The sequence below is a fragment of the Eptesicus fuscus genome, chromosome 3 (genome assembly GCF_027574615.1).
Source record: "Eptesicus fuscus isolate TK198812 chromosome 3, DD_ASM_mEF_20220401, whole genome shotgun sequence".
NCBI lineage: Eukaryota > Metazoa > Chordata > Mammalia > Chiroptera > Vespertilionidae > Eptesicus > Eptesicus fuscus.
This window is the reverse complement of record NC_072475.1, coordinates 59337046-59349372: the sequence shown is the minus strand read 5'-3', so window position 1 is coordinate 59349372 and position 12327 is coordinate 59337046. Positions and strand designations below refer to the sequence as shown.

At 39.3% G+C, this 12327-nt stretch overlaps 1 protein-coding gene across 4 annotated transcripts in view; it reads left to right on the top strand.

Moving 5' to 3' along the window:
- The window catches only part of GTF2E1 (general transcription factor IIE subunit 1), a 43850-nt gene that overhangs the window by 26108 nt on the left and 5415 nt on the right, over positions 1–12327 (top strand). For all 4 annotated transcript variants that reach the window (XR_008555576.1, XR_008555575.1, XR_008555577.1 and 1 more), the window contains exon 3: positions 871–1112. Coding sequence is in view for 1 of the 4 variants with exons in the window: in XM_008146650.3 (XP_008144872.1) it covers positions 871–1112 (242 nt within the window). In the remaining 3 variants the exon portion in view is untranslated. The remainder of the gene's footprint in view (positions 1–870; positions 1113–12327) is intronic.

Below are 12327 nucleotides of genomic sequence, written 5' to 3'. Positions count from 1 at the left end.
TTAGTTTGGTTACTGATCTGTAACCAATTAAATTCTAGCTTATCCCCAGATCAGGAGCCAGAAGCTGCCTCTGTAGAATTAGTAGACTTAACCCAAGAGCTGATGGACAGTTCCAGCTTTTCAGCAAATTCCTTGCCCGTAGCCTCTCCCTTTCCATCATCTCTTATTTAACACTCACCTTAAAGATCTTTAAAATTTTAGTTTGAAATAATATTCCTCCCACACTCCCGAGCAAGAGTTATATCTTTTAAAAGTTCTAAAATTTCTTAAATAATGTAAAAAGATTTAAAACTGAATTGTCAATTTTGTCATCTTTAAGGAAAAATAGTGAATGGCTCGTGAGAGAGGGAAGTGTTAGAAGACATAAAGACAAGTGAAGAAGTATTGCTTACGCTCAAATTGAGACAGGATTCCACACAAAACAACAGTCCAGGTTCCATGGAAACATTTAGAGAAAAATGGAAGGGAAGTAAAGGAAAAACATGGGGCCAAAAGAATCAGTCAGATATGGAGAAAGATACATGAAAGACATACCTGGGAGAGATTTTTGCCAGATTAGTGTCTTTAAATGGATTATGTCATCATAACATTCTTCCCTTTTCCTAAGTAGACTTATTGCAACATCATTCATATACCCCAGATTAACCTAGAGTTTGAAGAACTTAAATGTAAATATGATGTGTTCTTATATGCAGCTTTCACCCATGCAGCTTTCACCCTGAGATATAAATGAGGTTTCTCAGCATTGTTAAAGCTTGTATACATGACTGCTAGATAGTATTTTCTCAGTAACCACCCAGGCAGCTGCCCTCCTTTTCCAACACCAAGACTTGAATATTTTTCTTCCTGTCCTCTAATCTTTTCATTCAGCAAAGACCGTGCAGCAGCTACTGCTGGAGCTGCTGGCCTGGCAAGTGGGCACCACCGGGAAGCATGGGCTACCAAAGGTCCCTCCTATGAGGACTTATATACTCAGAATGTTGTCATTAACATGGATGACCAAGAAGATCTTCATCGAGCCTCACTAGAGGGGAAATCTGCCAAAGAGAGACCCATTTGGTTGAGAGAAAGCACTGTCCAAGGAGCATATGGTTCTGAAGAGATGAAGGAAGGTAAGAGAAGTCATTATAATTATGTCTTGGGTTCAGTTGGAAATGAGTTTGACTTAGTGGGGAAATTGCCTGGGCAATTCTTAGTTTTATTGGTAATCCACTATATCTGTGTTCCAAAACAATTGCATTGTAACAGGAAGTAAGAAATTGAGCAATAAGCATTAAAATCAAATAATATACTTGCATTTTCCTTCAACTTAGTTGAAGAAACAAATAGACAGCTTTTAAGTCTATCTATCTATCTATCTATCTATCTATCTATCTTATCTATCTATCTATCTTTTTAATTGAGGTAAAATTGGAATATAGCATTATATATTTCAGGTGTACAACATTATAATTCTACATCTGCACTACAAAGTGATCATCACCAAAGTCTAGTTACCATTCTTCACCATACAATTGAACCTCCTTTACCCATTTTGCTCACCCCCTAACCTCCTTCCTCTCTGGTAACTACTAATCTCTATATCTATGAGTTTGTTTTTGTTTTGTTTGTTCTTTTTTTTTTTTTAAGATTTCTCATATGAATGAAATCATACATTATTTGTCTTTCTCCATCTGACTCATTTTACTTAGCATAATACCCTCATGGTCCATTCATGTTGTTGCAGATGGCAAGATTTCATTCTTTTTTTATGGCTGAGTAGTATTCCATTATGTATATACTAGCGTTCCCGTTGCAGGAAAAATCCTGCAATAGGGTTTCCTGCTGCACTCTACCCCGCCCTGCCTGCTCTCCTCCCTTGTCCCCCGCCCCACGTTCTCCGCCAGCCCCCCTGCTTTTCTCCCCCAGGCCCGCCAGCCCACTCTCCTTCCTTCTCCCCCGGCCCCGCCTCTGCTCCTCCCTTCTCCCCCGGCCCCGCCTCCGCTCCTCCCTTCTCCCCTGCCCCGCCTTCTCCACCAGCCCACTCTCCTTCCTTCTCCCCCGGCCCCGCCTCCGCTCCTCCCTTCTCCTCCCCCTGGCTTGCTTGCTTCTCCGTAGCTTTGCTCCCTTCTGCAGCTCTTGGCTTCTTTCTATGCTGTCTTGATATGCAAATTAGCCGCCATATTTGTTAGGGTAATTTGCATATTCGTCCTGATTGGCTGGTGGGCGTGGCTTGGGCATAGCGAAGGTGCGGTCAATTTGCATATTTGTCTATTATTAGATAGGATACCACATCTCTTTATCCATTCATCCATTGATGGACACTTAGATTGTCTCCATTTCTTAGCTATTATAAATAACTAGCGTTCCCGTTGCAGGAAAAATCCTGCAATAGGATTTCCTGCTGCACTCTACCCCGCCTCTGTTCCTCCCTTGTCGCCTGCCCCGCCTTCTCCGCCAGCCCGCCTGCGTTTCCCTTCGCCCCCGGCCCCGCCTCCGCTCCGCCCTTGTCGCCTGCCCCGCCTTCTCCACCAGCCCGCCTGCGTTTCCCTTCGCCCCCGGCCCTGACTTCGCTCCTCCCTTCTCCTCCCCCTCGACTTGCTTGCTTCTTCGAAGCTTTACTCCCTTCTGCAGCTCTTGGCTTCTTTTGACGCTGTCTTGATATGCAAATCAGCCGCCATATTTGTTGGGTAATTTGCATACTCGTCCTGATTGGTCGGTGGGCGTGGCTTGGCTGGTGGGCGTGGCTTAGGTGTGGCGAAGGTGCGGTCAATTTGCATATTTGTCTATTATTAGATTAGATGCTGCAGTGGACATAGGGGTGCATATGTCTTTTTGAATTAATATTTTTGTATTCTTTGGATAAATACCCAGAGTGGAATAGCTAATATATGGTAGTCCTATTCCTAATTTTTTGAGGACTCTCCATACTGTTTTCCATAGTGGCTACACCAGTTTACCTACAATATACAGCAAGTATGTTAGAATCACGGCGGCCCGCCTGCCGTGAGTTTGACATGCTTGATGTACAGGATTCTCTTTTCTCCACATTCTTTCCAACACCTGATGCTTCTAGTCTTTTTGACAATAGCCATTCTAACAGGTGTGAGGTGATGTCTCATTGCGGTTTAGATTTGCATTTCCCTAATTATTAGTGAACTAGAACATATTTTTTATTTGCCTGTTGGCCATCTGTATGTTTTTGGAAAAATGTCTGTTCAGTTCCTCTGCCCATTTTTGAAATCAGGTTGTTTGTTCTTTGGTTGTTGAGTTGTATGAATTCTTTGTATATTTTGCATATTAATCTCATCAGATGTATGATTTGCAAATACCTTCTCCCATTTTGTAGGTTGCCTTTTCATTTTGATAATCATTTCCTCCACTATGCAGAAGCTTTTTACTTTGATGTTTACATTTTTTTTTGCTTTTATTTATTTTGCATTTGGAGTCCGGTCCATGAAAACATTGTTGATGTCATAGAGCTTACCATCTATGTTTTCTTCTAGAACGTTTATAGTTTCAGGTCTTATGTTCAAATCTTTAACTCATTTGAGTTAAATTTTGTGTATGGTATAAGATAGTGGTCTAGTTTCATTTTTTTTTGCGTGTGGGTGCCCAGTTTTCCCAGCACCATTGCTTGAAGAAACTGTTTTTTTTCCATTGTATGTTCTTAGCTCCATATTAATTGTCCATATCTGTGTGGGTTTATTTCCGGGCTCTGGATTCTGTTTAATTGATATATATCTGGTTTTATGCCAGCACTATATTGTTTTGATTACTATGGCTTTGTAGTATAGTTTGAAATCACAAAGATAACTGATACCTCTAGCTTTGTTCTTTGTCAAGATTGCTTTGGCTACTTGGGATTTTTTATGGTTCCATACAAATTTTAGAGTTATTTGCCCTAGTGAAAAATGCCATTGGAATTTTGATAGAGATGGCATTGAATATGTAGAGTGCTTTGAATAGTATGGACATTTCAACAATATTAATTCGTCCATTCCATAAGTAGCAAATGTCTTATCATTTATTTATATCTTCTTCCATTTATTTTATCAATGTCATAGTTTTCAGTGTACAGGTCTTTCACCTCCTTGGCTAAATTTATTCCTAAGTATTTTATTCTTTTTATGCAGTTGTAAATGGGATTATTTTTTTATTTTCTCTATGATAGTTTATTATTAATGTATAAAAATGCCACCAATTTCTGTACATTGACTTTATATCCTGCATCTTTGCTGAATTTATTTGTTCTAATGTTTGTTTATTTGATGGAATCTATAGGGTTTTCTTTACTTAGTGTGGGGCAAAAGTAGGTTTATAGTTGTTCTTATGGAAAATAATACAATAATTAATAAATAATAATACAAGGATAAACTCTGTTTCTCATACAACTGTAAACCTACTTTTGCCTCACACTATTACCATACTATCTGCAAATAGTGAAAGTTTTACTTCTTACTTTTTTATTTGGATGCCTTTAATTTATTTTTCTTGCCCAATTGCTGTGGCTAGGATTTCCAATATTATGTTGAATAAAAGTGGTGAGAGTGGTCATCCTTGTCTTGTTTCTGATCTTAGATGAAAGCTTTCAGATCTTCACTGTTAGTTGTAGGTTTGTTATATATGGCCTTTGTTATGTTGAGGTATATTCCCACTTTGTTGAGAGTTTTTATTATAAATAGATGTTGAATTTTGTCAGTTCCTTTTTATTGAGATGATGAGATGATTTTTATCCTTCATTTTATTTATGTAGATTATCACATTGATTGATTTGCACATGTTGAACCATCCTTGCATTCCTGGAATAAATCTCACTTGATCATGGTGTACCATCCTTTAAATGTATTGTTGAATCAGTTTGGTAATATTTTGATGAAGATTTTTGTATCTATGTTTATTAAGAATATTGGCCTATAATTTTGTTGTGGTGGTAGTGGTGGTGTCCTTGTCTGGTTTCAATATTGGTAATGCTGACCTTATTTAATGAGTTTGGAAGCATTCCCTCCTCTTCAATTTTTTTTTCTCCAGTTTTTTGAAAGAGTTTAAGAAGAATATGTATCAAATCTTCTGTGAGTTTGATAGAATTCACCAGTGAAGCTATCTTGGTCCTGGACTTTTGTTTGTTGGGAAATTTTTGAGTACTGATTTAATCTCCTTCCTAGTAATCAATCTATTCAGATTTTCTATTCATGATTCAGTCTTGAAAGAATGTGTGTTTGTAGACATTTCTTCTGGATTGTTCAATTTGTTGGTATATAATTGTTTATACTAGTCTCTTATGACCCTTTGCATTTCTGTAGTATTAGTTGTAACTTTTCTTTCTGATTTTGTTTATTTGTGTCTTCTCTGTTTTTTTCTTGGTTCATATAGTTAAAGGTTTGTCAATTTTTTAATCTTTTCGAAGAACCAGCCCTTGATTTCATTGATCTTTTAAAATTTCTTTTTAGTCTTCATTTTATTTATTTCCACTCTGATCTTTATTTATTATTTCCTTACTTCTGCTAACTTTCAGCTTTGTTTGTTCTTATTTTTCTAGTTCCTTAAAGTGTAAAGTTAGATTGTTTGTTTGAGATTTTCTTGTTTCTTAAGGTAGGCCTTCTTGCTATGAAATTCCCTCTTAGAACTGCTTTTGCTACGTTCTATAAATTTTGGTGTGTTGTATTTATGTTTTCATTTCTCTCTAGGTATTTTTATTCTTTGATTTTTGAGTGATAATCCACTGATTATTCGGTAGCATATTGTTTAATCTCCACATTTTTGTGCTTTCTTCATTTTCTTTTTGTGATTGATTTCTAGTTTTATACCATTGTGGTTAGAGAAGATGCTTGGTATGATTTCAGTCTTCTTGAATTTATTAAAACTTGTTTTGTGGCCTAATGTGATGTTCTGGAGAATATTCCAAGTGCACTTAAGAAGAATGTATATTCTGCTACTTTTAGATAGAGTGTTCTGTATATATCTATTAAGTCCATCTGATCTAATGTGTTGTTTAAGGTCAATGTTTCCTTATTGATTTTCTGTCTGGATGATTTATCCATTGAGGTAAGTGAGGTGTTAAAATCCCCTATTATTATTGTACTAGAGGCCCAATGCACAAAATTCGTGCAACAGTAGGCCTTCCTTCCCCTGGCTGCCGGCACCGGCTTCCCTCTGGCACCCAGGACCCAGGTTTCCCTTGCAGCCCCAGCTTCGACCATAAGGTCATCCAGTCTAATTAGCACACTACGCTTTTTTATTATTGTATTATTACAATTGTAATTATTACAAATTAAAGACTGTTAATTTCACCCTTTTAGTCTTTTAATATTTGTTTCATATATTTTGTTGCTCATGTGCTGGGTGCATATAAATTTATAAATGGTATATCTTTTTGCTGGAATGGCCTCTTTATCATTATGTAGTTCACTTCTTTTTTTTCAATCCTCACCCGAGTATATTTTCCATTGATTTTTAGAGAGAGTGGAAGGAAGAGGGAAAGACAGAGAGAAACATCAATGTGAGAGAAACATACCAATTGGTTGCCTTCTACATGTGCCCTGACCAGGAGTGGAACGCGTCAACTTTTGGTGTACAGAACAACACTCCAGCCAACTGGGCAGGGCTGTTGTCCTAATTCATATGCACTATTATTTCTCTGAATTTGGAGCGATAACTATACACTAGTCCAAGCTTTTTTTTTTTTCTTGTCTCATAAACACCAAGGAGTTTGTGCCACATAAATATATAGAAAGATAGTACCTGAGTGAAGGACTAAGGATATTCAGCATCCATGAAGACTGATGCAACTTTATCCTAGAATATTTTAGAAATCTCTGTGAGCAATAAAGAATTGCGTAATAATGATAAGTTTGAGAACTGCAAGATTTTGCTTTGTAAATTTTAGTCTCAAGTTATTGGATTTGAAGACATTGGGGGATGATGATTTAGGAGTACGTAGAAAATAGAAGGTTAAGACTGGACAAAGATTACTCAGAAACTGGGAAGCAGAGATGAAAGGGAGTGTGTACTTCTGATTGGATTTCATCAGCATTCAAATCTGCATGCCTCTGTGTATCTTATTAACATGGCATCTGAGTATGATTCTTTAATAGTATAGAATTATCAGTAATTGAAAACCACTTGTTTTTTGGCCTTTCTCCTAACCTTTTTTCCCTTCATAATTAGCATTTCTTTACTGTGTATGCTAAGAATTGTAAAAGTAGTGTGGAATTGGGTAGTGATGATAAAAGCAGGTGATACCTCTGGTGTGATTCTCTTTGGTATCTTTATTCCAGTCAGAAGAAAAAAAGTTAGTTTTTGGCAACCATACTTCACTCTCCCTCCTTCCCACTGATCAGCTTGGCTATGATGTTTATTTTGATTCAAGTTGTTGTAGATTATATAGTAATTAGGCTGTCAGCTATTTAATAGGCTTGTTTTCCCCAACTTGGCTTCTTGCCTATTCTTGAAGCAACCAAACCTTCTTTTCTTTGAACTTAGAAACACAACTGAATAAAACTATTGTTAACCAATATTATCTACAATTAGACTCATAAACTTAACATTCAATGTTTATAATTCCTAGAATGATCGAATTTGAATCATACGGACCTTAAATAAGTCATCTAGTGTACTAGATTTGTCATATCTAAATTTGTTTTTGTTAAGTTTTATGACAGTAAAATAGACTCTATCCAGTGCATATATGAATTGAGTCTTATTTGTCTTACCCTTAATTTGCCTCAAACTTCATTTTAACATCTTTCAGAATTTCATAGACTTTTAAAAAAATAAATCTTTATTGTTCAGATTATTACAATTGTCCCTCTTTTTTCCCCCATAGCTCCCCTTCACCTGGTTCCCACCCCACCCTCTCCCCTTACCCCGCCCCCACTGTCCTCATCCACAGGTGTAAGATTTTTTTCCAGTCTCTTCCCACACCCCTTTCCCCCCGAGAATTGTCAGACCACTCCCTTTCTATGCCCCTGATTCTATTATATTTACCAGTTTATTCTGTTCATCAGATTTTTTATTCACTTGATTTTTAGATTCACTTATTGATAGATATGTATTTGTTGTTCATAATTTTTATCTTTACCTTTTTCTTCCTCTTCTTAAAGAATACATTTCAGCATTTCATATAATACTGGTTTGGCGGTGATGAACTCCTTTAGCTTTTTCTTATCTGTGAAGCTCTTTATCTGACCTTCAATTCTGAATGATAGCTTTGCTGGGTAGAGTAATCTTGGTTGTAGGTTCTTGCTATTCATCACTTTGAATATTTCTTGCCACTCCCGTCTGGCCTGCATAGTTTCTGTTGAGAAATCGGCTGACAATCGTATGGGTGCTCCCTTGTAGGTAACTAACTGTTTTTCTCTTGCTGCTTTTAATATTTTCTCTTTGTCTTTTGCTCTTGGCATTTTAATTATGATGTGTCTTGGTGTGGTCCTCTTTGGATTCCTTTTGTTTGGGGTTCTCTGTGCTTCCTGGACTTGTAAGTCTATTTCTTTCACCAGGTGGGGGAAGTTTTCAGTCATTATTTCTTCAAATAGGTTTTCAGTATCTTGCTCTCTCTCTTCTTATGGCACCCCCATAATTCAGATGTTGGTACGCTTGAAGTTGTCCCAGAGGCTCCTTACACTATCTTCATATTTTTGGATTCTTTTTTCTTTTTTCTTTTCAGGTTGGGTGTTTTTTGCTTCTTTGTATTTCAATTCTTTGACTTGATTCTTGCAGTCCTCTAGTCTGCTGTTGGATCTCTGTATATTATTTTTTATTTCAGTCAGTGTATGCTTAATTTCTAGTTGGTCCTTTTTCATATCCTCGAGGGTCTCACGAAATTTATCGGCCTTTTCTAGAAAATTCTTGAAAAACCTTATAACCATGGTTTTGAACTCTATATCCAGTCATTTGCTTTCCCCCATTTCTTTCATTTGTGACCTGTTTTTTTGTCTCTGCATTTTGGCTGCTTACCTGAGTTGATAGAGTGGCTTTGTGTGCTAGGTGTCCTATAGGGCCCAGTGGCTCAGTCTCCCCAGTTACCTGAGGTGGACACTCTTGGTGCACCCCTTTGTGGGCTGTGTGCACAGTCTTGTTGTAGTTAAGCCTTGATTGTTGTTGGTATCACTGGGAGGAATTGACCTCCAGGCAAATTGGCTGTGAGGATCAGCTGTGTCTATCTGTGCTGAAGATACCCTTATGAGGCAAGACTTGCTTCAGTGGGGCTTTGGTGTTCACTGAGTCTGCCCCCTGAGTGTGTCCCTTATGGATCTGAGGAGTTTTAATCTGGATGGTTCTACTCTGACCCTTGGGTACACTGGCTCTTGGATCTCCAAGAAGGTGCTAATTTAGCTTCTGCCTGAGGCCACCCAGCAGGAGCTATGGAGAGATCTGCAGATTCCTCTTCTTTGGGTTTTGGAGGTGCTCAGATGAGGCCCAGCTGTGAAGCAATGCAAGCTGCTGTGGGGCCTTGGTCCTTCTTTTGGATGTTCTGGGTCTCACTGATTCAGATGCAGTTTGTTAAGTAAGTTTAGATTTCAAAGGACCAGGCCATTCATATGCAAAAGCCTCTGCGCACAGCTTGGATGGGGCAGAGTCTCAGGGCGGAGCAAACAGCAATGGCTTCTCATCAGCCCTGTCCTAAGAGGCCCTGGGTCTCAGTGTCCCTTGGTAATCGCTGCAAGCACCTCTGAGAGAAAGCCGCCCACGAGTTCCGCCCGCTGGCAGACAGTCCAGTTTCTCCCCATATGAGTCTAGGTCCCCAGAGTCTCACCCGGAACTGGAGTTCAGAGCAGTTGGGAGCTTATGTCTCCCTCCGGATTGAAAAAGCCAGCAGCGTACTCAGTTGCCAGCCTTCTCCGCATGTGCGCCTCCGTACCTTTGCACTTTACTTCCGCAGCTCCTTGGAGTCTCATTGTGCTTTTCTCTTCCCTTCTAGTTGTAGAATTTCCACTTAGCCTTCCTGTGGTTCTGGATAATGTTCGTTTTGTCTTTTAGTTGTAGTTTTGAAGTTGTTGTGCGAGGCAGCAAGTTCAGGTGTTTACCTATGCCGCCATTTTGTTTTCTCCTCAGAATTTCATAGACTTTAATCATGTCCTTATTACTCTACAGAACGTTCTAATTCCTTTCCTTTTTTTTTTTTTTTTTTGTTAATCCTCACCTAAGGATATTTTTTCCCACTGATTTTTAGAGAGAGTGGAAGGGAGAGGGGAGGGGGAGAGAAAGAGGAGAGAGAGAAACATCTATTGGTTGCCTCCTGCATGTTCCCCAACAAGGGCTGGGATCAAACTGTAACCCAGCTACATGCCTTTGACAGGGAGTTGAACCTGCAACTCTTCAGTGCTGGCCCAACACTTTAATCACTTAGCTACACTGGGTAGGGCGCTGAAGTTTGAATTTCTTTTGATTCTACTTTCCTTACAAATAGTTCTGTTCCCCCAGCCTCTCCACCTACAGTTTTTATTTTATTTTAATTGCCTCATTTTGAACAACCTCCAGTCATAATGTACTCTGCTTGAGACCTACTGACCAGAAGAATACATGTTGTTCATGCATGGGTTCATCATTAATGATTTGAGTTTTATTTCCAGTGTCCTTCTGGTTGTTCCTGATACTTTGTTTGTTGCTTTGGTTCTGGAAGCATATTAAGAATAACAACTTTAGCCCAGCTGGCGTGGTTCAGCAGTTGAGCATTGACCTAAGAACCAGGAGGTCACGGTTCGATTCCAGTCAGGGCACATGCCCGGGTTGCGGGCTAGATCCCCGGTGTGTGGTGTGTAGGAGGCAGCTGATCAATGATTCTCTCTCATCGTTGATGTTTCTATCTCTTTCTCCCTCTCCCTTTCTCTCTGAAATTAGTTTAAAAAAAAAATATAAATATATATATACACACACACACACACACACACACATACACACACACACACACACATATACATACACACACTAAAGGCCCGGTGCACGAAATTCATGCACGGGGGGGGGTGTCACTCAGCTCAGCCTGCACCCTCTGCAATCTGGGATCTCTCTCACAAGCCAGGACTGCTGGCTCCCAACTGCTCGCCTGCCTGTCTGCCTTCCTGATTGCCCCTAACCTCTTCTGCCTGCCAGCCTGATCACCCTATAACCACTCCCCTGACAGCCTGATTGATTCCTAACTGCTCCCCTGCCAGCCTGTTTGCTCCTAACTGCCCTCCCCTGCAGGTCTGGTCACCCCTACCTGCCCTCCCCTGCAGGCCTGGTCATCCCTAACTGCCCTCCAATGTAGGCCTGGTCACCCCCAACTTCCCTCCTCTGCCAGCTTGGTCACCCCTAACTGCCCTCTGCTGCAGGCTTGATCGCCTCCAACTGCCCTCCCTTGCAGGCTTGGTCCCTCCCAAATACCCTCGCCTGCTGGCCTGATCGCCCACAACTGCCCTCCCTTGCAGGCCTGTTCCCTCCCAACTGCCCTCCCCTGCTGGCCATCTTGTGTCCACACGGGGGCAGCCATCTTGTGTGTTGGAGTGATGGTCAATTTGCATATTACTCTTTTATTAGATAGGAGATATATATAGATAGATATAGATATATAGATATATGTGTGTGTGTGTGTGTGTGTGTGTGTGTGTGTGTGTGTGTGTGTGTGTGTGTATAAACCTTTTCTGCCCTGTATCTGATAGCTTGATAGCTTGGACCACACCTTTCGGCATATTTTAGATTACTTTTCTAGAGATTTTTTTACATTTGCCAGTGTAGAACTGGATCTGTCACTTTTCTGCCCATTTATATAACCTTCAGCTCTTCCTATATATTTTCCACTATCAGCTTAGCCCCTAAGTAGCCAGAATTGCTTTAGAAATTTAGGAATGTTTCTAAATATTGCTCAAGTATTAGCATCATTAGTGTACTTGACAATTTCTGAGTATAAATCTTCTTTTTAATTTATAACTCTTTTAAATAAGACTGTTTCTAGAACTAGTGTTTAAACTTTACCGTCCAGAGATTTGTTCATTTATCCTCATATTCTGTTTTCTTGTCTTCATCTATAATGCAGAACAATTCCTTTTGTCCCATACCTCTCAAGACCCTTGTCAGAAATCTTTTAAATATAATTTCACTTAGTTTACAAAGGTAAATAGCTTTTCCCCTCATTTTATATTTATTTTAAGCATTAACCAAAACACTATTTTGGAAATATGAAGCTATTTGGAAAATTTTTAAAGAGGTAATGATTGCCTTAGAGACTCATGTGCATTTCTTGTCTTCTTCTTTTTTTTTTTTTTTTTCTGTTGAATTACTGCATTGACAATAAGGGCGCAAGGAGGAGGTTCATCCTTTCATCCTTTGGATTTCAATTCTCATTTTTTTGTATCCATGTTGTCAAAAGCT